This window comes from Mustela lutreola, chromosome 12, assembly GCF_030435805.1.
Source record: "Mustela lutreola isolate mMusLut2 chromosome 12, mMusLut2.pri, whole genome shotgun sequence".
NCBI lineage: Eukaryota > Metazoa > Chordata > Mammalia > Carnivora > Mustelidae > Mustela > Mustela lutreola.
In genome coordinates this window covers 37,700,113-37,724,402 of record NC_081301.1, presented here as the reverse complement: position 1 = coordinate 37,724,402, position 24,290 = coordinate 37,700,113, and the positions used below count along the sequence as shown (strand labels likewise).

Genomic DNA, 24,290 nt, shown 5'->3' with positions numbered 1-24,290 from the left:
AGTATATTTTGAAGGAATGATTTACTTAACTTGGTATGGGATGCTGAACTAAGCCTAAGTATCTCAGATATGTTGAGATGTTAAAAACTTGGGATACAGCAACAATGCTAAGATGAGATCTGGTTCATTACTGGGTTACTCTTAAATATCATTGACAGTTTCTATCCTCAGTAGTCTTCTTTCTCTATATTGTTAGCAGCTGCTTGGAAACTTGGTTTTAGGACTCATTTGCATTCTTAAAAATTATCAAGGACCCTCACAGGGCACCTAGGTGGCTCAGTCGTTGAGCATCTGCCTTTGGCTCAGGAACAAGCGTGCCCATGCCGCCCACACACCCCTAATCCCTGGTCAGGTTTCTTGCTCAGCAGGGAACCTGCTTCTACCTCTCCCACTCCCCCTGTTTGTGTCCCCTCTCTCTCTGTCTCTCTCTGTGTCAAATAAATAAATAAAATTTTTTTAAAGATTTTATTTATTTGACAGAGATCACAAGTAGGCAGAGAGGCAGGCAGAGAGACGACGAAGCAGGCTCTCAGCTGAGCAGAGAGCCCGATGTGGGGCTCGATCCCAGGACCCTGGGATCATGACCTGAGCCAAAAGCAGAGGCTTTAACCCACTGAGTCACCCAGGCACCCCAATAAATAAAATCTTTAAAAAAATATATATCAAGGACCCTCAAAGAGCTCTTTTTATGTGATTTATATCTGTTTACCATATTAGAAATTAAAACTGAGAAATTTTTTTAAGGGTTTTATTTATCCTGCTTCTCCCTCTGTCCCTCCCCCCACTCATCCTCTCTTTCTCAAATAAATAAAATCTTTTTAAAAATAGTAATATAGGGACACCTGGGTGGCTCAGTGGGTTAAAGCCTCTACCTTTGGCTTGGGTCATGATCCCAGGGTCCTGGGATCGAGCCTGCTTCCCTTCCTCTCTCTCTGCCTGCCTCTCTGCCTACTTGTGATCTCTGTCAAAATAAATAAATAAAATTTTTTAAAAAAAGGAAAGATGGTGGGCCAGGAGGCAGTCCTAAACAAATATTTAAGGGGAAAAAACAAAAAAGGTAATATGGGGTCGCCTGGGTGCCTCAGTGAGTTAAGCCTCTGCCTTCGGCTCAGATCATGATCTCAGGGTCCTGGGATCGAGTCCTGCATCGGGCTCCTTGCTCAGTGGGGAGCCTGCTTTTCCTGCTGCCTGCAGCTCTCCCTGCTTGTTTTCTCTCTCTCTCTGACAAATAAATAAATAAAAATCATTAAAAAAAAAAAAAAAAAAAGGTAATATACTCATTGCATATTAACATAAATGACTTTTTTTTTTTTTTAAGATTTTATTTATTTGAGAGAGAGCTTGAGTCATCGGGGAGGGGCCGAGGGGGAAGCAAACTCCCCACTGAGGAGGGAGCCCAGTGTGGGTGGGCCTCAGTCCCAGGACCCTAGGATCATGACCTGAGCTGAAGGCAGGTGCTTAATCAACTGAGACATCCAGACACCCTTAAGTGACATATTTTTAAAACTTTTTTTTTTAACTAGAAGAATAGATACTTGATTTAATAAAAGATAGTTGGAGTCTCATATCTGTTTATACATTAATCTGTTGCAGTATGGAGTTGAAAGAAATGAAATAATCTGGCCTCACATATAGTGGAAAAAGAAGGTGTAATAATGGTGAATATTCTTTTTTTTGAAATTACACCAAACCTGGGATGCCTGGGTGGCTCAGTTGGTTAAGCAGCTGCCTTCGGCTCGGGTCATGATCCCAGCGTCCTGGGATCGAGTCCCACATCGGGCTCCTTGCTCAGCGGGGAGCCTGCTTCTCCCTCTGCCTCTGCCTGCCATTCTGTCTGCCTGTGCTTGTTCTCTCCCTCTCTCTCTCTCTGATAAATAAATAAAATCTTTAAAAAAAAAAAAAAAAAAAAGAAATTACACCAAACCTGAGCCTCATTTCAGAAAGAACTTGAGTCAGGGTTTTAGTTTTTGTTCTCTGTCACATTAAAATTCATTGGTTTTTCTTGTATTTCGAATGGATCTTTTACCCATGCACAATTTGATAGCATCATATATTGATCATTTGGAAATGAATTATTCACTGTGTTATGCAAATTTTTGAATTAGTGAAAAATTTTATATTACAGTATTAAAAATGTACATTTATTAATGTATCTACCAATCTAACCAGAAAGGTCTTGGTCTTAGGAAAAGTATTAGGAAGTTGTCAAGCTCACAGTGGTAAATACATACTTCCAAAATTCTGTTTTCACTTGAAAGCTTGAAAGCTTTTATCACTAGCAGCAAAGTTGGCTTTCCTGAAATGATAGGCTCACTTGGGTACTTTTTGATAAAAGTATTCCAAATGCCTAAGTCTAAATAACCATAGCTTGTAAGTAATTATTTTGAGTAAAAAGGGCATTCTAGCTTACAACTCCAACAAGTACAGTTCTTTGAAACAACTAGTTATATTTTAATATGCAACAAAAGTGCTTTATGCAGATTTCCCACTCTGTTTCACAGATAATGGAAAAGACATATATTTAAGAGCTAGGTTTTTTTTTTTCTTTACTGCTTCAACAAGGACTTTCTTTTTTTCAAGATTTTTATTTATTTATTTGACACACAGAGAGAGATCACAAGTAGGCAGAGAGGCAGGCAGAGAGAGAGGGGGAAGCAGGCTCCCTGCTGAGCAGAGAGCCTGATTCAGGACTTGATGCCAGGACCCTGAGATCCTGACCTGACCTGAAGGCAGAGGCTTAACCCACTGAGCCACCCAGGTGCCCCATCAAGGACTTGCTTAAGTGAAACTAGCATTTTTTATTTATTCTAAGTGCTTGGCAGTGAAAAATACCATGATTATAGTTTGGCACTACTGCCTTGATCTGTGCTAAAGCCATGGCAGTTTTTTGTTTTATTTTGTTTAGGATTTTATTTATTTACTTGTCAGAGAGAGAGAGACAGCACAAGCGAGCACAGGCAGAGGCAGAGGGAGAAGCAGGCTTCCTGCCAAGCTAGGAGCCCAATGTGGGACTCCATCCCAGGACACTGGGATCATGACCTGAGCCGAAGGCAGCTGCTTAACCAACTGAGCCACCCAGTCGTCCCAAGCCATGGTAGTTTTACTAACCATTGCTTTTGTACCATCAATGCAAATGTCAGCATAGTGGGGAAAAAAAATCTTAGTCTTATTAGGTACCCCTTGGGACACCTGGGTGGCTTAGTCATTAAGTGACTGTGCCCCAAGGGGTACCTAATAAAACTAAGATTTTTTTTTTCCCACTATGCTGACGTGGGCTCCTGGCTCCACGGGACGCCTGCTTCTCCCTCTCCCACTACTCCTGCTTGTGGTCCTGCTCTCACCATCTCTCTATCCAATAAATAAAATCTTAAAAAAATAATAATAGGGACGCCTGGGTGGCTCAGTTGGTTAAGCAGCTGCCTTTGGCTCAGGTCATGATCCCAGTGCCCTGGGATCCAGTCCCGCATCGGGCTCCTTGCTCCGGAGGGAGCCTGCTTCTCCCTCTGACTGCCTGCCACCCTGTCTGCCTGTGCTCCCTCTCGCTCTCTCGCGCTCTCTCTCTGACAAATAAATAAAATCCTAAAAAAAAAAAAAATCTTAAAAAAAAAATAATAATAATAATAATTTTGGCCTTATGGATTCCCTGAAAGGAGCTCAGGGACCCTTAGGAATCAACAGCACATTTAGAGAACTGCTACATTAAAAGATTGGCTTAGATCAAGACTTCCCAAAATGTCTTTGCTAGAATGCTAGGCCTACTTCATTTTCAAGAAGAGTTGTGTCAGTGTTTTAATAAAAATCACACACGTGGGGGCACCTGGGTGGCTTAGTCGGTTAGGCATCTACCTTCAGCTCAGGTCATGATCTCAGGGTCCTGGGGTTGAGCCCCACATCAGACTCCTTGCTCAGTGGAGAATCTGCCTCTCCCTCTCCCTCTGCTGCTCCCTCTCTCTCTGTGTCAAATAATCTTTTAAAAATAAATAAATAAATCACACACATGGATTCCATGAAAACAACTTACATAGCCCCATTCCCTTTACATAGCTACTTCTCATAATAAGCTTGTTGAGTGGATAAGCCACCTCACCAATAAAAAGTTGAGAATGGTTAAATTACCAGCCCACACTGGGGCACCTGGGTGGCTGAGTCCTTAAGCATCTGCCTTCGGCTCAGATTATGATCCCAGGTTCCAAGCCCCAAATCGGGATCCCTGCTCAGTGGGCAACCTGCTTCTCTCTCTCTTACTCCCCCTACTTGTGTTCCCTCTCTCGTTGTCTCTCTCTCTGTCAAAGAAATGAAATCTTAAAAAAAAAATTATCAGCTTACAATTACTTAACAGGTAAGTAGTAGGTCTAGGACTTGAAGCCAAAGTCTCTTGATTGTATTTATAGGGCTCTTTCTGCCACATTGTGTAGCCTCTGAAGGGTTTGGTGGAAAGAGTACTGACTGGAGAAGAACAGTGGGTTCGGAATTAGGAGAGCTCTTGAGGTGGGCTGCTTGTTGGAACTGTCCAGTGTGAGTCGTCATTTTGATTTACCTTGGGAACTGTGCATCATGAACTCGAATGCAGCTCTGTGCTTCATTTCAACTTCATACCTTTTTTTTTTTTTTTTTTAAGAATTATTTATTTATTTATTTATTTGACAGAGAGAGAGCTCACAAGTAGGCAGAGAGGCAGACAGAGAGAGATGGGGAAGCAGGCTTCCTGCTGAGCAGAGAGCCCGATGTGGGCCTCGATCCCAGGACCCTGAGACCCTGAGACCATGACCTGAACCGAAGGCAGAGGCTCAACCCACTAAGCCACCCAGGCACCCTCAACTTCATATTTCTAACATGATACATGTTGATTATACCTATAAGAATTTTGTGGCAGGGTGGCGCCAGGATGGTTTATTCAGTTAAGCATCTGCCTTCAGCTCAGGTCATGATCTTGCAGTCCTGGGATCAAACCCCACATCAGACTCCCTGCTCAACAGGGAACCTGCTTCTTCTTCTGCTCCTCTCCACTTTCATTCTCTCTCTAATAAATAAATAAAATCTTTAAATTAAAAAAAAAATTTTTAATGGCTTCAGTGTCTCTCTGAGGTTTCTATTCAAATGCATATTTTTGTATGTTTGCTAATTATCTGTGGCTTTCATAATCCCTATCCATTTTTCTAACCAAGAGTTTGAAAATAAAAAAACAATAACAATACTATACTTTAGTAGAAGTCTCCTATTCTCTTAAAAGAGATGATTTAGGGGCGCCTGAGTGGCTCAGTGGGTTAAAGCCTTGGCCTTCGGCTCAGGTCATGATCCCAGGGTCCTGGGATCGAGCCCCGCATCATGCTCTCTGCTCCGTGGGGAGCCTGCTTCCCCCGCTCTCTCTGCCTACTTGTCATCTCTGTCAAATAAATAAAATCTTTAAAAAAAAAAAAAAAAGAGATGGTTTATAGATCTATTGTCTATAAAATACATGCGAAAGTGTCCTGGGTTACTCATGGACTTAAAGTTTGTTGCAAGTAACATACCTTTCTGCTCCTTTGGCACCAGCTCAACTTTAATTTAAAAAAACCTTTTGTGAAAAAAGCTGTCTCCTAAAAAAAAAAAAAAAAAAAGCCAAAAATAAAAGTGTGTGTGGTTTGTGTTTGTGTGAATATGTGTAGGCACATCCCAAACTCTGGTTGTTTTGTTTCACCCACCTCTCCATCAGGTTTTGATGAACTAACCTGCCACTGTGGTGCATCAGTGATCTACCCGCCAGTTCCCTGTGGTACCAGACCCCCTGAGTGTACCCAGACCTGCGCCAGAGTCCATGAATGTGACCATCCAGGTGGGTCCCAGCTCCTTTGCACCTCACAGCCTGCTCGCACTGTGTCATTTCCAAGGTAGCATGACTGTCTTCACTACTATGAGGCCATGTTGTGATTGCCACCCCTTGTTCCCTGTTCTCAGGGGCTGCTGCTGTGAAGGTGAGTGTGTGATCTAGGCCACAGCTAGGAATCACAGTGCCCTCCATATCTGTACTCTGTGGATGTCACACACTCCCGAAAAGCTGGGAGAATCTCCATCTGGTCTTACCTTTCGGGAACTTTTCTTCTTTTCTCATTGCCTCCAATCTGGATGTATATTTCATGGTTGAGCATCTTTTTGCAAAATTGAAAGCTACTTGTTTTTTGTTGTTGCTATTGTTATGGAAGTAATGTGTGTTTATTGTAGAAAAAGAAAGAGAGTGAGATAAAGTCAATAAAGTCAAAAGATTGGAATTAAACAATCTATTATCCCACCTTGCAGGAATTACACCTTACTATATACTAGTATTTTTTGGTGCTTTTTTTCCATGGGCAAAATATATATTTGCATTTTTTTCCTTTGCATAAAATAAAAGTGAGATCCCACTGAATTTATTTTAACTAGATTTTCTCCTCTTACTATATTTTGAATCTCTTTTCTCACCAGTGAATATTTTTCTACAACATAGGTTTTTTTTTCAAGATTTATTTATTTGAGAGGGCGCGCATGAGTAGGTGGGGCAGAGGGAGAGGGAGAATCTTTTTTTTTTTTTTTTTTTTTTTTTAAGATTTTATTTATCTACCTGACAGAGATCACAAGTAGGCAGAGAGGCAGGCAGAGCAGGCTCCCCGCCAAGCAGAGAGCCTGATGTGGGGCTCAGTCCCAGGACCCTGGGACCATGACCTGAGCCGATGCCACTGAGCCACTCAGGCACCCCGGGGAGGGAGAATCTTAAGCAGACTCCCTGCTTACACGAGCCCGATGCGATGCAGGGATCAATCTCAACCCAGAACCAAGAGTTGACTCTCAACCAAGTGGGCCATCCAGGTGCCCCTCTATAGTATAGATTTTTAATAGTTAAGGGGGTGCGCTGTTACATGGATGGGCCATAACTTAGTCTTATGTTGCTGGACAATTAAGTTGTTTTCAAATCTTCTCTCATAAACTGCTGGAGATACCAGGCCTGTAGCTACTTAACATCATCCATTTTCTGTCCAGTCTAGTTCCTGGCTTTCCTCGGGGACCATTTTGGGCTCATCATTTCATTTTACCAAGTCCCAGAGGCAAACCTGAAATAACTTCAGTCACCAGATTCCATATGAATCAGACTGACAAATAGGCTACCAGTTCTCACTTTTTTTTGTTTTTGTTTTTGTTTTTTTAAAGATTTTATTTATTTATCAGAGAGAGAGAGAGGGAGAGCGAGCATAGGCAGACAGAATGGCAGGCAGAGGCAGAGGGAGAAGCAGGCTCTCCGCCGAGCAAGGAGCCTGATGTGGGACTCGATCCCAGGACTCTGGGATCATGACCTGAGCCGAAGGCAGCCGCCCAACCAACTGAGCCACCCAGGCGTCCCTCAGTTCTCAGTTTTTTAAGTTAATAGAGTAAAATAGAATTTTAAGTGAATTCTTCATGAAAAAGTCCCTCCTTTCCTGGGGACCTTAGGATGGCCCTCCCAGCTTAGTCTGCAAGCCCATACTTCAGTGTTCACACCAGCATGAATTAAGTGCCCAAGCCAGTACTTACCCCCTTCCTCCTTTATACTCACTTGCAGATGATACAGATGAAGTCCACATCCTGGTGGTTAATGTCCATAGTGAGAACTTAACCATTTATGAGGTGTGTTGTTTTAGCCTGCATTTGTTCAACATTCGTTTAACTGGTCTTTGAGTGTTGTATATCCAACATGGCATCAGACACAGAGGTTCAGAGGAAGAAAAAAGTAGCCGATGACCTAGGAATTCTTACATTCTTCCCAAGAGGAAGAGGGTGGTAGTTACATGCCCATGACACAACCAACCATTACATGAAAATGGACCAGATAATATGGTAGCAAATCATCTGTAAAAGATCTCAGACATCAGGGAGTATAAGAGAGCTCAGGGTCAGGTATGGTCAGCCAAGGAAGGCTTTGTTGTAGGAGATGAGTTCAGATGAACTCTTTTTTTTTAAGATTTTATTTATTTATTTGACAGAGAGCTAGAACACAAGTAAGCAGAGAGGCAGGCAGAGGGAGCGAGAGAAGCAGGCTCTCCACTGAGCAGGGAGCCCAACATGGGGCTCAATCGCAGGATCTGGGATCATGACCATGAGCCACCCAGGCGCCCCCAGATGAACTGTCTCTTACAGGCAGCAGGGAAATTGAGAGAAATCGGGATCATGTCAGATGGAATGAGTAGTAAAGATAGCTAAGCAAAAGTGAGCAATTGCCATGTAAGGTAGGGCCAAAAGAATGATTGAGTAGAATGGACAGACCAGAGGCTGTGCCGAAGGAGATGAGTTGAGAAACTGCCTCCCTTTCTGCTTCCCTGTTCATGTATCTGTCCTGCCTCAGTGGAGGTTTCTTTTTCTCACTCATGCTCATCCTTCAACACTTTAAAGCACCTACTTTTTACTTTCCTGTTTTCCATTTTGAAAAGTACTCCCAGGGGCACCTGGATGGCTCAGTTGGTTAAGCATCTGCCTTCAGCTCAGGACAGGATCCCAGGATCCTGGAATTGAGCCCCACATTAGGCTTTTATTCCTCTGCCCCTCCCCCTCCGCTCTAATGCTGTCTGTGTCTTTCTCTCAAATACATAAATAAATAAATAAATAAATAAATAAATAAAATCTTTAATAAAATAAAACAGCTTCTAAACTTTAAAGCTCCATGTTATATATCATTATAACATATATAATAATTTACATGGCTTTATTATTTTTTTAAAGATTTATTTATTTGAGAGAAGGAGAAAGTGCGTGCACAACCGGGGTTGGAGGGGAGGGACAGACTCTCCACTGAGCAGGGAGCCTGACGTGGGCCCCAATCCCTGAGATCATGACCTGAGCCGAAGTCAGATGCTTAACCAATTGAGCCACTGAGGTTCCCCAGTTTATGTGGCTTTATTTGAACATTATTCCTAAATATAATTCCTAATTTCCTTTCTCTTTTAACAGTGTATCATTCTTGTCATAGTGAAGAGAAGTGTCCCCCTTGTACTTTCCTAACTCAGAAATGGTGCATGGGAAAACACGAGGTAAGTTTTCTTTCTCAAGTGTTTATTGTTCCAGCTAGAGATTTATAATTGAATTACTTTTGGAATTGTTAGTCTTATTGATTCTCAAAGTAAAAATACACTCCAAGAAGTAGAGTTTTGCTTTTGCCACTTTTTTCTTTATTTTTTAAAATTAAGATATAATTTGCATAAAATAAAATTTATCTACCACCACACTGTGGCTAAATGCTGGTTGAAGAAATAGAAGAATCCAGGACCCCTAGGTGGCTCAGTTGAGCGTCCAGTTCTTGGTTTCAGTTCAGGTCATGATCTCTTAGAGTCATGAGATCGAGCCTTGCATCAGGCTCCGCACTCAGCATAGAGTCTACTTCTCTCTCTCTCCGCCACCCCCCCACCCCCGCCGCCAACTGCCCTACCCTCGCTTGCATGCTCTTGCTCTCTCTGTCTTTCCCTAAAATAAACAAATCTAAAAAAAATGAAGACTTACTCTTTTAAGTGTTCAGGTCCTTGAATTTTGACAAAAACTTTAGTATAGTCATGGATTTGCCACCACAGTCAAGATGTAGAATAGTTCATGCACCTCCAAATATTCCTTCATGTCTCTGTAGTTCTTTTGCTCTCTGTCTCCAGGCCCTGGCAACCAGTGATCTGTCTGTCCCAGTAGTTTTGCCTTTTCTGGAATGTCACATGAATGAAATCATACAGTGGGCAGTATTTTGAGCCTCTTTGCTATCATTTTGACTCTGGTTGCAATCAAGTGAAAGTCAGTGGCCTTGAAAATGTGGGCTGTGTTCAGAGACAACTTTTAGGTTAACTAGCATGGAAGAGGTTGCTAGCCTGGGTAAAGGTGTTACAGTGAGAGCACCCATGGAGGTGGTCTCTCCACCACCTGCCACTGTTCTTCCTCTATGCCCTGTGCAGCTTCCTGTCCCGGCCACTGGATCAAAACACCTTCCTCCAGGTTCATCTGTGCCTCTGCAATGCCACTACTATGAAGGACTTTCATCCTCATTCTCAACTTGTAAGCTTATTTGGCACCATTGACTATAGACCCTTGGAAGCACTTTTAAAAATTCTTTATTTTAAAAAATGCATATTCACTGTAGGCAATTAAGAATATACAATTCTGGGGGCGCCTGGATGGCTCAGTGTGTTGGGCCTCTGCCTTGGGCTCAGATCATGATCTCAGGCTCCTGGGATCGAGCCCCGCATGGGGCTCTCTGCTCAGCGGGAAGCCTGCTTCCCCCTCTCTCTCTGTTAAATAAATAAATAAAATCTTTAAAAAAAGAAAGAATATACAATTCTGCAGTCCAGAAAGAAATACTCTTAACATTCTTGTGCCTAGATTATCAGGCATATGTGACACATACTTTCTCATACTCTATTAAGTTCATATGGTTTTTATGGGGTGTCTAGGTGGCTTATTCACTCAAGTGTCCAACTCTTGATCTAAGCTCAGGTTTTGATTTCAGGGTTGTGAGTTCCAAGACCCATGCCCACAAAGGAGCCCACATTTAAAAAAAAAAAGATTATAGGGGATGCCTGGGTGGCTCAGTTGGTTAAGCGGCTGCCTTTGGCTCAGGTCATGATCTCAGGGTCCTGGGATCGAGTCCCACATCGGGCTCCGCAGGGAGCCTGCTTCTCCCTCTGCCTCTACCTGCCACTCTCCCTGCCTGTACTCTCTATCTCTCTGACAAATAAATAAATAAAATCTTTAAAAAACAAAAAAATTATACTATTTGTAACCTTTTTTTTTAAAGATTTTATTTATTTATTTGACAGAGAGAGAGGGAGAGATCACAAGTAGGCAGAGAGACAGGCAGAGAGAGAGGAGGAAGCAGGCTCCCTGCTGAGCAAAGAGCCCCAATGCGGGGCTCGATTCCAGGACCCTGAGATCATGACCTGAGCCGAAGGCAGACGCTTAACCCACTGAGCCACCCAGGAGCCCCTATTTGTAACCTTTTTACTTCATAACATGTTAGTCAACATTTTTGGAAACTCTTAATATCTATGACAACATGCTTTCAGTATCTTTATCTTGATGGACATATTTTTTCCCCTTATCTCCTGTGAGTGGTTCTCAAGTCATAGTCCTTATAAATCTTATAGTCCTTATAAATCTCTATAAATCTCACTTTTTTTGAGAGTACCCGTTTTAAGACATCCATGTATTATCTTTGTGTTGATGGCTCATTTGGACTTCATGTGATAAATATTTATTGCATACCTACTAAGTGCTAGATGTAACAGGCCTGGTGCAAGTGATTCAGAAGAGAACAAGATAGGTGTGACTCCTGTCCTTGTAGAGCCTTCTCTGTGGGTCAGGAGGCAGGTGTTTAAACAGTCAATTATAAGTGCAGTGGCAGGGGAAGTAAAAGTACTGAGCAGGATGGAAGGATCCCACACCCAGGGAAGGTGTTTGTAGAGAAAGTGACCTCCTAAAAGATAATGAGAAGGTAGGCAAGTGATGAGGGGAGGGGACAACAGAGGATAGAGCGTGTGCAAAAATTATCTCTAGGGGCGCCTGGGTGGCTCAGTGGGTTAAAGCCTCTGCCTTCGGCTCAGGTCATGATCCCGAGGTCCTGGGATCAAGCCCCGCATCGGGCTCTTTGCTCAGCAAGGAGCCTGCCTCCCATTCTCTCTCTGCCTGCCTCTCTGCCTACTTGTGATCTCTGTCTGTCAAAAATAAATAAAATCTTCAAAAAAAAAAAGTTATCTCTAGGCCCTGGCAGTAGTGTAAGTAGGTTTTTAGTAATTGGGAACTACAGTCTACCAAAATACTTCTAAAATGGTTCTAAAGCAATTAGAAGCATGTATGTCCTAGACTTTGGACGCCTCTTCAAGAGTAAAAGGTATGTGTCCCTAGAGTCAAAATATATTCCTCATTTTGAGGGTTCTCAAAAGAATTTGAGTGAATGTATAAGAGTAAGCTTTGGTCCCACAGAAATAAAATTCCAGCATCTTTTTCCTGGAGGAAGGAATCCTGGAAGATTTAAAAAATGAGTTTGGGGTTTCATGGCATGTTGCCCCTTAATTTTTTAAGTGACAAAGCTGCTTAAAGCTATGGAGACCATGAGTCAAGAGATGTGAGGAGAGTTGATGATGTATTTACATAAAATAGTCCTGCCAACAGTCTTAAAACCTTGGGTCAAGGGTGTCCCCAGCCCTCAGGGTTCATGTGTCCGCTCACTGCTCTAGCTGTTTGCACAGAGTTGCGGGGAGGTTCAGGGGGTAGGAGTGGGCGGGGATCATCTGATCCTCTCAGTTGGTCATAGCATTTTCAGATATTCCCTATAGTACATGACACATCCCAAGTACATGTCATGTACTTGTTACCCACCCTGGAAAGTGTATATCTTAAGTCACACTTAGTTTCTAGCACAAATTCTTTTGGATCATAAGTATTATTAAATAAGGTTCAGATTTGTTTATTTTCAAGCTAACCTTTCAAATTTTGAATATCAGCCTAATTTTTTTCAAATAAAAGTAACTTTCTGAAAATTCAGAAATGTTTAAATACGAAGTTAAAACTCATCTCAAATCCCACGTGGAGATAAGAATCTGGCTACTTCTGTTTCTCCTAGTTACGAAGCAACATCCCCTGTCACCTGGCTGATATCTCTTGCGGATTACCCTGCAGTGCCACGCTACCATGTGGGATGCACAAGTGTCAGAGACTCTGTCACAAAGGAGAATGTCTTGTGGACGAAGCCTGCAAGCAGCCGTGCACCACCCCCAGAGCTGACTGTGGCCACCCGTGTATGGCGCCCTGCCACCCCAGCTCACCCTGCCCCATGACTGCTTGTAAAGCCAAGGTGCGTATTTCTGGCTCCAGATAGGGCGTTGACTGTGCTTCTAGGGCTGCTAGTGAGTCCAGGACTGCTTGCAGAGGCACCTGGGCCCACATTCTAATCAGAAGTCACTGGTTGCAAGGTACCTCAAGTTAAGTTAGCAATAGGAAGGTGGAATAAATTACACAGATTTCTGTGCCCAGCTTGAAATGGCCTTTTAGTTCAGGAGGTACCCAGTGCCACTTGACCTGGTCTCTCTGTCTTAGAGCAGATTCTGAAGACTCAGATTGCCTGCTCTGTTTATTCAACAAATATATAAGTATTTTGTGCAAGATGTTTTGCTAGGTGCTGGAGCTATACCAGTAAACCGGAAACACACACTCGCTTCCGTGAGTTGGGACAGATACTGCCTACTTACTCAGATAACGAATTATGACTGTGGTGAACAAGAAATTGCACCTTTGTAGAGGGCGCTGTAAGAACATGGGAGTGGGCAATTTAGTCTGTTCTGAGGGATCTAAGCAAGGCCTCCCTGAGGAGATGAAAGCAGATGGATGAGGTGGACTTGATTAGGCTTTGGATGGTCCTGGCCAGGTTCAGTGGTAAAAACCTCATTCTAGGCCTGCCCCTTCAGGTAGGGTTAAGTAAGGCCAGTAGTAATTCCCAGAAGGAGTCATCGTAGAATGAACCATTCCCTCCTAGCATGTCAACTACCACATCAGTTTGCATGCATGGTTAGCTTCCTCCATCCTGAAGGGTAGACACTCATTGTATCCTCTGCCATGGTTTGATTTGAGAGAGGCTTTAAAAGTGAGACCTGCCAGGTGCTTGGGTGGCTCAGTTGGTTAAACAACTGCCTTCAGCTCAGGTCATGATCCCAGAGTCCTGGGATCAAGTCCCACATCACGCTCCCAGCTCCATGGAGAGCCTGCTTCTCCCTCTGACCTTCTCCCCTCTCACGCTGTCTCTCTCTCTCTCTCAAATAAATAAATAAAATCTTCTAAAAAAATAAAAGTGAAACCTGCCTATTCCTATGGTTTCCATGTGCTAAAAGTCCCTCCATGTTAATCTTATTGCAGATAGAGCTGCATTGTGAATGTGGACGAAGAAAAGAGATGATGATTTGCTCTGAAGCTTCCAGTACTTATCAAAGGTTAGTGCTCCTTAAATGTTAACTAACAGTGGTGGATCTCAGTTTACAGAAGGTACACATGTGTATACATATGTTTATTGTCGAGTCCTTGGAACTTTTGTCAAGTTTGGAAAGTTCTTTCTTTTTTTTAGAAAGAGCTTGTGCAGGGGCGCCTGGTTAGCTCAGTCGATTAAGTGTCCAACTCCTGGTTTCAGCTGAGATCGTGATTTAGTGGTCATGGGATAGAGCCCTGAGTCAGGCTCTGCACTCAGCGTGGAGTCTGCTTCAGATTCTCTCTCCTTCTCCCTCCCACTTACGTGTTCCTTAGCGCGCTCTCTCTCAAATAAATAAATAAATAAATATTTTTAAATGGAAAAGAAAATTTGTGCACAAGCTGGGGGTAGTGGGAGATAATCTTTTTTTTTTTTTTTTTTTTTTTTAAAGATTTTATTTATTTATTTGACAGAGAGAGAGTGAGAGATCACAAGCAGGCAGGCAGAGAGGGCGAAGCAGGCTTCCTGCCGAGCAGAGAGCCTGATGTCGGGCTTAATCCCAGGACTCGGAGATCATGACCTGAGCTGAAGGCAGAGGCTTAACCCTCTGAGCCACCCAGGCACCCCAGGGAGAGGGACTCTTAAGCAGACTCACCACTGAGTGCAGAGCCTGACACAGGACTCAGTCCCATGACCCTGAGATCACAGCCTGAGCCGAAATCAAGAATCAGATGCTTAACTGACTGAGCCACTTAGGTGCCCCCTGAAACGTTGTTTAAAATAAAGTTTTCTAAAAATAATTAATTAATGAAGTAAAATTTCCTGAATCTAGTTTTTCTGGTTCAAAGAAAAAAGTACTGCTTTGTGTCCCTTTCCTTCCCTAACTTTCATTTGTAAAATATCTTTTTTCTTTTTCCTCCTCTTTCTTTGTCTCTCACCCTTCTGGTCTTATTACGCCATGGGGTCAGAAGGGAAGATGTCCTGAAGTTTCATGAATTGCTTTAACATCCCGCCACTTGTGGTGGCACAGCCAGGAAAAGTCCTGTGCTCCTCTTCTGTAGTGGGGGTTTCTGACTATTCTCTGAATTGTCTTTGTAGCCTCCTTAAATCCTGGGACTGGGTGGCCAGAAAGGGATCTCAGTAAGGAGATGAAGGTGTTAGGGAGGGTGGTTGTATGTGTCTCTGATTACATGCAGAGATGTGTCATGGAGATAGGATTTTTGGACTAAGAAGAATACATCAGAGTGGCTCTGACATTAGTGCGTTTGAATACTGACTGAATGCCAGGCATTGGCCTGGATATGCAAGGGGGATTGAATAGACTGTCTCATTGCTTCTAATGGAGCTACTTAGAATTTAAGGAGATAGGACAGAAGCGTGTGGGTAGTTCATAGTATGTAGGTTTCTGAGGCCCACAAATTGTCCAGCATAGATTCGATTTGAAGTCTTCTATATACCTAGTATTAGGACACTCCTGTGAAACTGCAATGCCTTTTCTTCCTTTCTTTTTTATACTTCAGAATAGCTGCTATTTCCATGGCCTCTAAAATAACAGACATGCAGCTTGGCGATTCAGTGGAAATCAGCAAGTTAATTACTAAGAAGGAAATTCACCAAGCCAGGTAATTTTTAAAATGTATGTGTTGTGTTAGAATTAATTTCCAGGGGCACCTGAGTGGCTCAGTAGGTTAAGCATCTGCCTTCGGCTTGGGTCATGGATCTCAGGGTCCTGGGATCGAGCCCCACATTGTGTTCTCTGCTCAGTGGGGAGCCTGCTTCCCCCTCTCTTTCTGCCTGCCTCTCTGCCTACTTGTGATGTCTGTCAAATAAATAAATAAAATCTTAAAAAAAAAAAAGAATTAATTTCCAGAGGGTAGGAACCATTCATTTGTCTATCTCCCACAGCAAAGCCTTGCACAGACAGGTGTTTCAACAGACATTTGATGTTAAAAGACCACACTCAGTCCATTGCCACAAATCTTACTCAGGATATAGTTATGACTAGAAGAGACTTTTCTAGGCCTCTCTTCAAACAATAGCCAGGGGGAGCAGAGACCTGGATGTGTCCAGCCAAACCCAAGAGAACCAGCTGTGTCAAGAGAGGGAGGTAGGGATGCCTGGGTGGCTCAGCGCGTTGAACCTCTGCCTTCGGCTCAGGTCATGATCTCAGAGTCCTGGAATTGAGTCCCACATCGGGCTTTCTCCTGAGCGGAGAGCCTGCTTCCCCCTCTCTCTCTGCCTGCCTCTCTGCCTACTTGTACTCTCTCTCTGTCAAATACATACATAAAATCTATAAAAAGGCGGGAGGGGGGAAGAGCTGGGGCTGTCAGGGGGTCATTAGGAGTGTTTTGGAGACCCTTTGAGGCCCTTCTGAGGACTCCTACTAGATTCGAGTCCCATAACCCAGAGGCCCCCCAACCTGTTCTTGAGAGGTACCTCATGTAACCATGTTTTTGGCCAGAGTCTACTCTGTTCCCAGGTTGACAAAGAACTTACTGCTGGGTAGGAGTTGTGAAAAATCTGTGCCCTGACTTTATCTGTTTCATTTGTTTCTCAAGGCTGGAGTGTGATGAGGAGTGTTTAGCCTTGGAAAGGAAAAAGTAAGTCATTTCCTGCTTTTTATCTACTTGTTCTTGAGCTCTGTGAAATTAATAGGAAGGAGCAACCATTCAAGCATTCACTCAGCACCTGCTCTGAGTCTTTTGCTGCTGTTGGAGATCAAGAGAAATTCAATCATCAGGAACTGAAATATAAGTATCTAAGGATAAACCACTTAGGTGATTTCAGCATATTTCTGAAACATGGGCTTGTTGGTTTGGGGCATAGTATAAACATCACATGCCACAGCATACTTACTCACTGACTGGAGACTTCCTGATTCCAATGGAGATAAGAAGCTTAAAATTTTTTTAATGACCTTTTATGTTAAAGTATAACATACATATAGAAAGATTGGAAATGTACAGATCAGTGAGTCATCACAAAGTAAATACAGTGGTGTAATCAGCACCCAGGTCAAGAAATAGAAAATTACCAGAATACTTTCCTATACTTCACCAAGTTAAAATGTCTATCCTGACTTCTAACACTTTGGATTAGTTTTGTCTATTTTGAACTTTATATAAATGAAGAAATCTTACAGTTTGCATTTTTGTCTGGCTTTTATGACATTTGTGATATTCCTCTTGTTGCATGTAGCAGTACTTTGTTCATTTGCATTCCTCCATGATATTTTATTGTATTAAGATAATATAATTTATCATTCTGCCATTAATAGGTACGTGTGTGGTTATCACTATTGGGCTGTTACAAATAATGCTCTTTTAAGAATATCAGTATGTTCCCTTTGCTGTATATACATACTCATTTCTGTTAGTTTTAAACTTAGGAGCAGAATTACTGATTTAACAGGGTATTCATACGTTCAACTTTAGTCAGCTCTACGCAACAGTATCCAAAATGATTGTGTCACATTATACTTCTACCACCAGGGTAATAGTTCCCATTGCTCTACACTTTTATTAGCTGTTAGAATTGTTAGTCTTTTTAATTTTAATCTATTCTTGTGAATGTATACCCAGATATCATTGAGCTTTTAGTTTCTATTTCCCTGATGACTAATGAGGTTGAATACTTTTTTATGTTTATTGCAATTTGGATATCCCTTTTTGTGAAGTACCTATTCAGCTCTTTTGCTTATTTTGTAATTGTGTTCTCTTTTTTATATTGATTAGTAGGAGTTCTTTATATTTTTTGGATGTGAATCCTTTACTGGTTTTATATAGTATATTTTCCTGTACTTCATGCTTTCAATTTTCACTCTCTTAATGGTATCTTTTGATAAGCAGAAGTTTCTAATTTTAATGAGTCCAGTTTATTAGTCTTTTCCTTAGAGACTGATGTTTTTTATGTTTAGAGCTACAGTTGACTGATTTTTTTGAACATGGTTTAAGGAGAGTTCACAATTTAGTTTTCTTCCATATGCATGTTCATGTGACCAATACTGTCATCGAAATGTCCTTTTCCCAGTCTTTCCAATGCCATTTGTCTTTTTTTTTTTTTAATAGTTTATTTATTTGACAGATAGAGATCACAAGTAAGCAGAGAGGCAAACAGAAAGAGGGGGGGAAGCAGGCTCCCTACTGAACAGAGAGCCCAATGCGGGGCTCAATCTCAGGACCCTGGGATCATGACCTGAGCCGAAGGCAGAGGCTTTAACCCACTGAGCCATCCAGGTGCCTCAGTGCCATTTGTCTTAAATCACATATTCATACTTTTTTTTTACGTATTCGTACTATTGCTGAACTCCTTATCCTCCATCACACTAGTATCACACTCTCTTAATTGTTGTACCTTTATAACAATAAAGGTCTTAATATCTGATAGTATGTCTCTTCAAGCATGGTTCTTCTTTTAGATTAACTTGGCTATTCATGAGCATTTGTATTTCCTTTTAAACTTTAGAGTTAGCTTATCAGTATCTGCCCAAAAAAACTACTAAGATTTTTATTGAATTGGTATTTCATTTATAGATCAGTTGGGGAAGATTTGACGTTTTTATAGTGTTAAGTCTCTTAATCCGTAAGCAAAGTATATCCTTCCAGTTATTCCTGCCTTCTTTGATTTCTCTCAATAATACTCTATAGTTTTCTGTATACAGATTTTGTACAACTTGCAGTAGATTTGTTCCTTGCTATTTGATATTGACACTTTTTTAAATGGTAATTTTTCTTGTATCACTTCTTTTTTAGCTCAGCTACCTCCTTTCCTCTCCCTTCCTGTATCACTTCTAAAATTTAATTTTCTTTAAAAAAACTAATTTTCTGGGGTGCCTGGGTGGCTCAGTGGGTTAAGCCTCTGCCTTCGGCTCAGGTCATGATCTCAGTGTCCTGGGATCGAGCCCCGCATGGGGCTCTCTGCTCAGCAGGGAGCCTGCTTCCCCCCTCTCTCTCTGCCTGCCTCTCTGCCTACTTGTGATATCTCTCTCTCTCTCTCTCTCTCTCTCTGTCAAATAAATAAATAAATAAAAACTAATTTTCTAATTGCCTGTTGCTGCTGTATAGAAATTGAATTGGTGTTTATAGACCTGTATTCACAACCTTGCTCAATTCACTTACTGTTTCATGCCCTCATCCAACAATAGTAGTTTTATTTCTTTACAGTTCTTAACTTTTTTCTTTTTCTTGCCTTTTTGCACTGGCTAGAGCCTCCAGTACAGTGTTGAGTAGGAGGTAGTGATAATCAACATTACTGATAGCAGACAGCTTTGAATGTTTCACCACTAAATATGATGTTTTCTGTTAGTCATTTGAGGATGTTCTTTATTAGATTAAGGGGCATTTATTCAGTGACCAGCAGACTTCCTGGTTCTAACAGATTGATTAAAAGGTATAGCCCTCTAAATGTTAACAGTTGGAGAATTTAGGTGAACTGGTATACAGACAGTCCCCAACTTATAGTGACTTAACGATTTTTCAGATTCACAGTGGTGCAAAAACAATATACGTTTAGTAGAAACCATGCCTCAAATTTTGAATTTTGATCTTTTCTCAGGCTAGCAATATGCAGTATAGTGCTCTCTTATGATACTGGGCAGTGACAGCAAACTACAGCTCCCAGTCATCCATGCAATCACAAGGGCAAACAATCCATACACTTACAGCCATTCTGTACCCATATAGCCATCGTGTTTTTCACTATCCATACAGTGTTCAGTAAATTACATGAGATGTTCAGCACTTAATTATAAAATAGGCTTTGTGGAGTGCCTGGGTAGCTCAGTCATTTGAGCGTCTGACTCTTGGTTTCATCTCAAGTCATGATCTCAGGGTCGTGAGGCTGAGCCCTATGTCAGGCTCTACAGTGAGTGGGGTGTTGACTTGAGACTGTCTCCCTCTCCCTCTGTCCCCACTCTCGCATTTCCATGAGCACACACACTCTCTCTCTCAAATAAATAAATAAAATCTTAAAAAATAAATGAGCTTTGTGTAAGATGATTTTGCCCAACTGTAACCTAAGGCAGATGTTCTGAGGACATTTAAGGTAGACTAGGCCAAGCCATGATGTTTGGTAGGTTAGATGTATTAAATGCATTTTTGACTTAAAATATTTTGAATTTACGATGGTTTTATCATTATAAAATAAAACTTTGTCACTTTGAAAATTTCTCATATTAAACAAAAACAGACAAGTGCAGACAAAGTACAGTCCTGTTTTATCTTGAAATTTGACTTTCCACTATTGTTAACAGTACCTCTTTAAGTGGCTAAATGCATAGGAAGTATATAATAAATAATAGTGCTGCCCAAATTTCCCTTGGTTTGACCCTTATGGTGAACTCTGTAATAACTGCTGTTCAAACTCTTGACCTTTAGGAACCATCAGTCAAAGTGTTCTCAGTAACAAAATATGAACTGAGTCATGAGTATTCAGAAATGCTGTAGTGAATACACAGAAGGCCTCTAAAGTGTAGAAATGCACCTTTGTGTAGTTTGAGACAGTTTATATAGTAGACTAGAGTCGGATTGCCTGAATTTGAATCCTGCCTTCACAAATCACTTAGCTATGTAACCTTCGGCAAGTCATGTTCTCTTTTGAAGCTTTAATTTTCTTAAAAATCTGTGGAGACAGTGACAATATGTACCTTCCACAGTTGTTGTGAGGATTAAATTAGTTATTAGTTATCCTCAGTAATTAGTTATTGATTAGAGCTGTCTCTTTCAGGGTGCCTGGGTGGCTCAGTCAGTTAAGCGTCTGCCTTAGGCTTAGGTCATGATCCCAGGGTCCTGGGATCAAGCCCCATACTGGGATCCAGGGAGCCTGCCTCTCGCTCTCCCCAACTTGTGCTTTCTTTCTGCCTCTCTCTCTCTCTCTCTCTCAAATAAATAAAATCTTTTTAAGAAAAATAACTGGCTCTCTGTTTTTGAATTTCTCCTCCGTTTTAGAATGATGACCTATAATGGTCCTCACTATATAGAGATTCTTTCTTAATACCCACTGACCTAGGAGAAAAAGAAATGCCAATTTAAAAAAATACATGGGGTGCCCGACTGGCTCCATCAGTAGAGCATGCAACTCTTGATCTCAGTGTTATGAATTTGAGCCCCATGTTGGGTGTAGAGATTATTTTTTAAAAATTAAAAATCTTGGGCACCTGGGTGGCTCAGTTGTTAAGGCTCATGCCTTCAGCTCAGGTCATGATCCCAGGGTCCTGGGATCGAGGCCCACACCAGGCTTCCTGCTCAGGAGGAAGCCTGCTTCTCCCTCTTCCGCTCCCTCTGCTTCTGTTCCTTCTCTCTCTGTGTCTCTCTCTGTCAAATAAATAAATAAAATCTGGGGCGCCTGGGTGGCTCAGTGGGTTAAAGCCTCTGCCTTCGGTTCAGGACATGGTCTCAGGGTCCTGGGATCGAGCCCTGCATTGGGCTGTCTGCTCGGCAGGGAGCCTGCTTCCTCCTCTTTCTCTGCTTGCCTCTCTGCCTACTTGTGATTGGTCAAATAAATAAATAAAATCTTAAAAAAAATTTAAAAATCTTGGGGCGCCTGGGTGATTCAGTGGGTTAAGGCTCTGCCTTTGGCTCAGGTCATGGTCTCAGGGTCCTGGAATCAAGCCCCACATCGGGCTCTCTGCTCAACAGGGAGCCTGCTCCCTCCTCTCTCTCTGCCTGCTGCTCTGCGTACTTGTGATCTCTCTGTCAAATAAATAAATGAAATCTTTAAAAAAAAAATTTTAAATCTTAGGGACACCTGGGTGGCTCAGTCAGTGAAGCGTCTGCCTTCACCTCAGTTCATGATCTCAGGGTCCTGGGATTGAGCCCCTCATTAGCTGCTTGCTTCTCCCTCTCCCCTCTGCCTGCTGCTCCCTACTTGTGCTCTCTCTCTGTCAAATCAATAAATAAAATCTTAAAAAAATACCATCTCAAGTTGCAAGCATATATTCTGTTGCAGAAATGAAAAACTGGCAGGCCAAATTCAGCCCACTGATACGTTTTATTGGTGTTTAAATTTTAATTCTTGGCTGACTAATCACAACATCAAAACTCTCGAAAATTTCTCTTGAAATTTTTAGAATTAAGCTTAAATCAGATTCATATGTATGGGCATTAAATGTGCAAGAGACCCCTATTTCAGTGTAAACAAAAATTGTACTAAGTGCTAACCTGAATTTTATCTCTCTTTACAAAAGAAAGACATAACTGGGTATTGCTGAGATGCCATGAGATTCGTTCACTGGCAGTCAGAACACAAGTGGGCAGCTGTGGAAAGCTCTCAGACTGTGTTACTCATAGTCTGACCATCTTATCTAGTAATCCCACACCTGGAAATATTTTCCAGAGAAATAACCCTAAAAGTTTTTTGCCTAGTGATATCATGTCACTTAAAATATTCAGAAACTAGGGAATGTTTAAGTAAATTCTGGTAAATACATAATTAGAAGATTATGCATCTATTAAAACAGTAAATGTGAAAAACAAATGTAATATGAGAAATGCCAATCATATAATGATAGGTGAAAAAAAGGTGCCAAATTGGGATTTTTTTAGTTTTGTTCCTTTAAGATTTTATTTCTTTTTTAAGATTTATTTATTTATTTGAGAGTGATAAAGGGAGAGCACAAGCAGGGGCAGAGGCAGAGGGAGAAGCAGGCTCCCCACCAAGCAGGGAGCCTGACACGGGACTCGATCCCAGGACCAAAACCTGAGCTGAAGGCAGATGCCCATCTGACTGAGCCATCCAGGCACCCTCAGATTTTATTTTAAGTAATCTCTTCACCCACTGTGGGACTTGAATTTATAACCCAGATATCCCAAGTCACATGCTCCACTGACTGGGCCCGCCAAGTGCCCCAGATGCCAAGTTTTATAAACACTAATTGCGATGACTTAAAGGGAAAAAAATCTGAAAGGAAGTGTACTGAAATTTTTTGCTTAGGTTGTTAGTGGAATTCTTCTCTTTATTTTCCACATTTTCTGTAAGATGATTCTAGTTTTAATGTGTACATGTCTACCTTATGTATGTATGTATGTGATATTTAGGTAAAACCTCAGAGACTGCCATGCCCCACTGCACTCCCAGTGCTCTCATTTCCTGCCCCCCTTCTCTTCACCAGATAACCCAAGTTGCCAGTATCAGCCCATTTGGTTCACTCAGACCCACCTAGATTTGTCTTATTTTCTTCTAGGAAGACAAAATCATATCTTCTCCCAAGTTGTTGCTATTCCTTCCTTAGTAATTGTGTTTGCTGAAATGGCATCGTTAGTACCTTAAGAACTTAAGACATGGTGGGCTGTCCTGTGTTACTGTAAAAAGTTTTCATGCCCTTTTCCTTTTATTACTTACTTCTCTCTTATTTTCAGGCGGTTAGCAGAGGCGTTTCATATTACTGAGGATTCTGATCCTTTCAATGTACGTTCTTCAGGGTCAAAATTCAGTGACAGTTTAAAAGAGGATGCCAGGTATGTAACTTGTTACCAGCTTGCTTGCTTGCTTTCTTGCTTGCTTGCTTGCTTTTTTAAGATCTTATTTATGTATTTGACGGAGAGAGACAGTGAGGGGAGTGGAGAAGGAGAAAGAGGCTTCCTGCTGATGAGGGGCTCAATCCTAAGACCCTGGGATCATGACCTGAGGCAAAGGCAAACGCTTAACAACTGAGCCACCTAAGCTCCCCTGTTACCAGCTTTCTTAAGTGTGGTTTGCAAGAGTATTTGCTCTTTTAAGATATAGGAACTAATAAATACTCCTCTGTGATTGAGCCATTTGAAGTTTATACATATAAGAGATTATGATGTTTAATAAAAATCCTTTCTTGATTTCTCACAATTGTCGCCTTGAAGAATTATGCATGGGTTGTGGGGGCTGTGGGTGTATGGACCATGTAGTAGAAGTTTGGGCCTGCCTAGGGCCTGGTTGGACTAGCCTGAACTGAGTGATGGGCTGCCAACGTGGGCCCTCACTTGGGCAATAACAGCTCTTATTTTCTTCCTGTTTCCTGGTCCTTCAGACAGCTCTTTCTCCTTCTGTCTTCTCCTCTCCCATACTTGTTTTCTCTTTTTCTCTTCCTTTGTTAGTCACAGTCAACCTTCTGTTAGCTGATAGTTCTTACCCTTTGCCATTTTTCTGCCCACATTGTTCATTGTCTGCAGATAATGGGCAGAGAATGTGGGTGGAAGGGATTCTCAAAGAGCAGAAACAGATGAAATTAACTGTGATGATTTCTCATTTCAGGAAGGATTTAAAGTTTGTCAGTGACATCGAAAAAGAAATGGAAGCCCTTGTGGAGGCCGTGAATAAGGTTGAAGTCAAAACATCCAACTGGACATATCTCTAAGGCCAGCTTGATAAAAAATCGAGTCCCAGAAACACCATCAGTGTAGAGTAGTTATAGGAAAAA

The 24,290-nt window shown here is 41.8% G+C and overlaps 1 protein-coding gene across 11 annotated transcripts in view; it reads left to right on the top strand.

Moving 5' to 3' along the window:
* The window catches only part of NFX1 (nuclear transcription factor, X-box binding 1), an 81,405-nt gene that overhangs the window by 53,243 nt on the left and 3,872 nt on the right, over positions 1-24,290 (top strand). For 4 of the 11 annotated variants that reach the window (XM_059141543.1, XM_059141540.1, XM_059141539.1 and 1 more), the window contains exons 14-21: positions 5,693-5,812; positions 8,929-9,008; positions 12,572-12,802; positions 13,858-13,931; positions 15,424-15,525; positions 16,462-16,503; positions 23,257-23,355; positions 24,125-24,191. In XM_059141543.1, coding sequence (XP_058997526.1) covers positions 5,693-5,812; positions 8,929-9,008; positions 12,572-12,802; positions 13,858-13,931; positions 15,424-15,525; positions 16,462-16,503; positions 23,257-23,355; positions 24,125-24,191 — 815 coding nt within the window. Of the gene's footprint in view, positions 1-5,692; positions 5,813-8,928; positions 9,009-12,571; positions 12,803-13,857; positions 13,932-15,423; positions 15,526-16,461; positions 16,504-23,256; positions 23,356-24,124; positions 24,229-24,290 lie in introns of all 11 variants that reach the window. The other 7 variants (XM_059141547.1, XM_059141546.1, XM_059141545.1 and 4 more) reach the window with 5 other exon arrangements.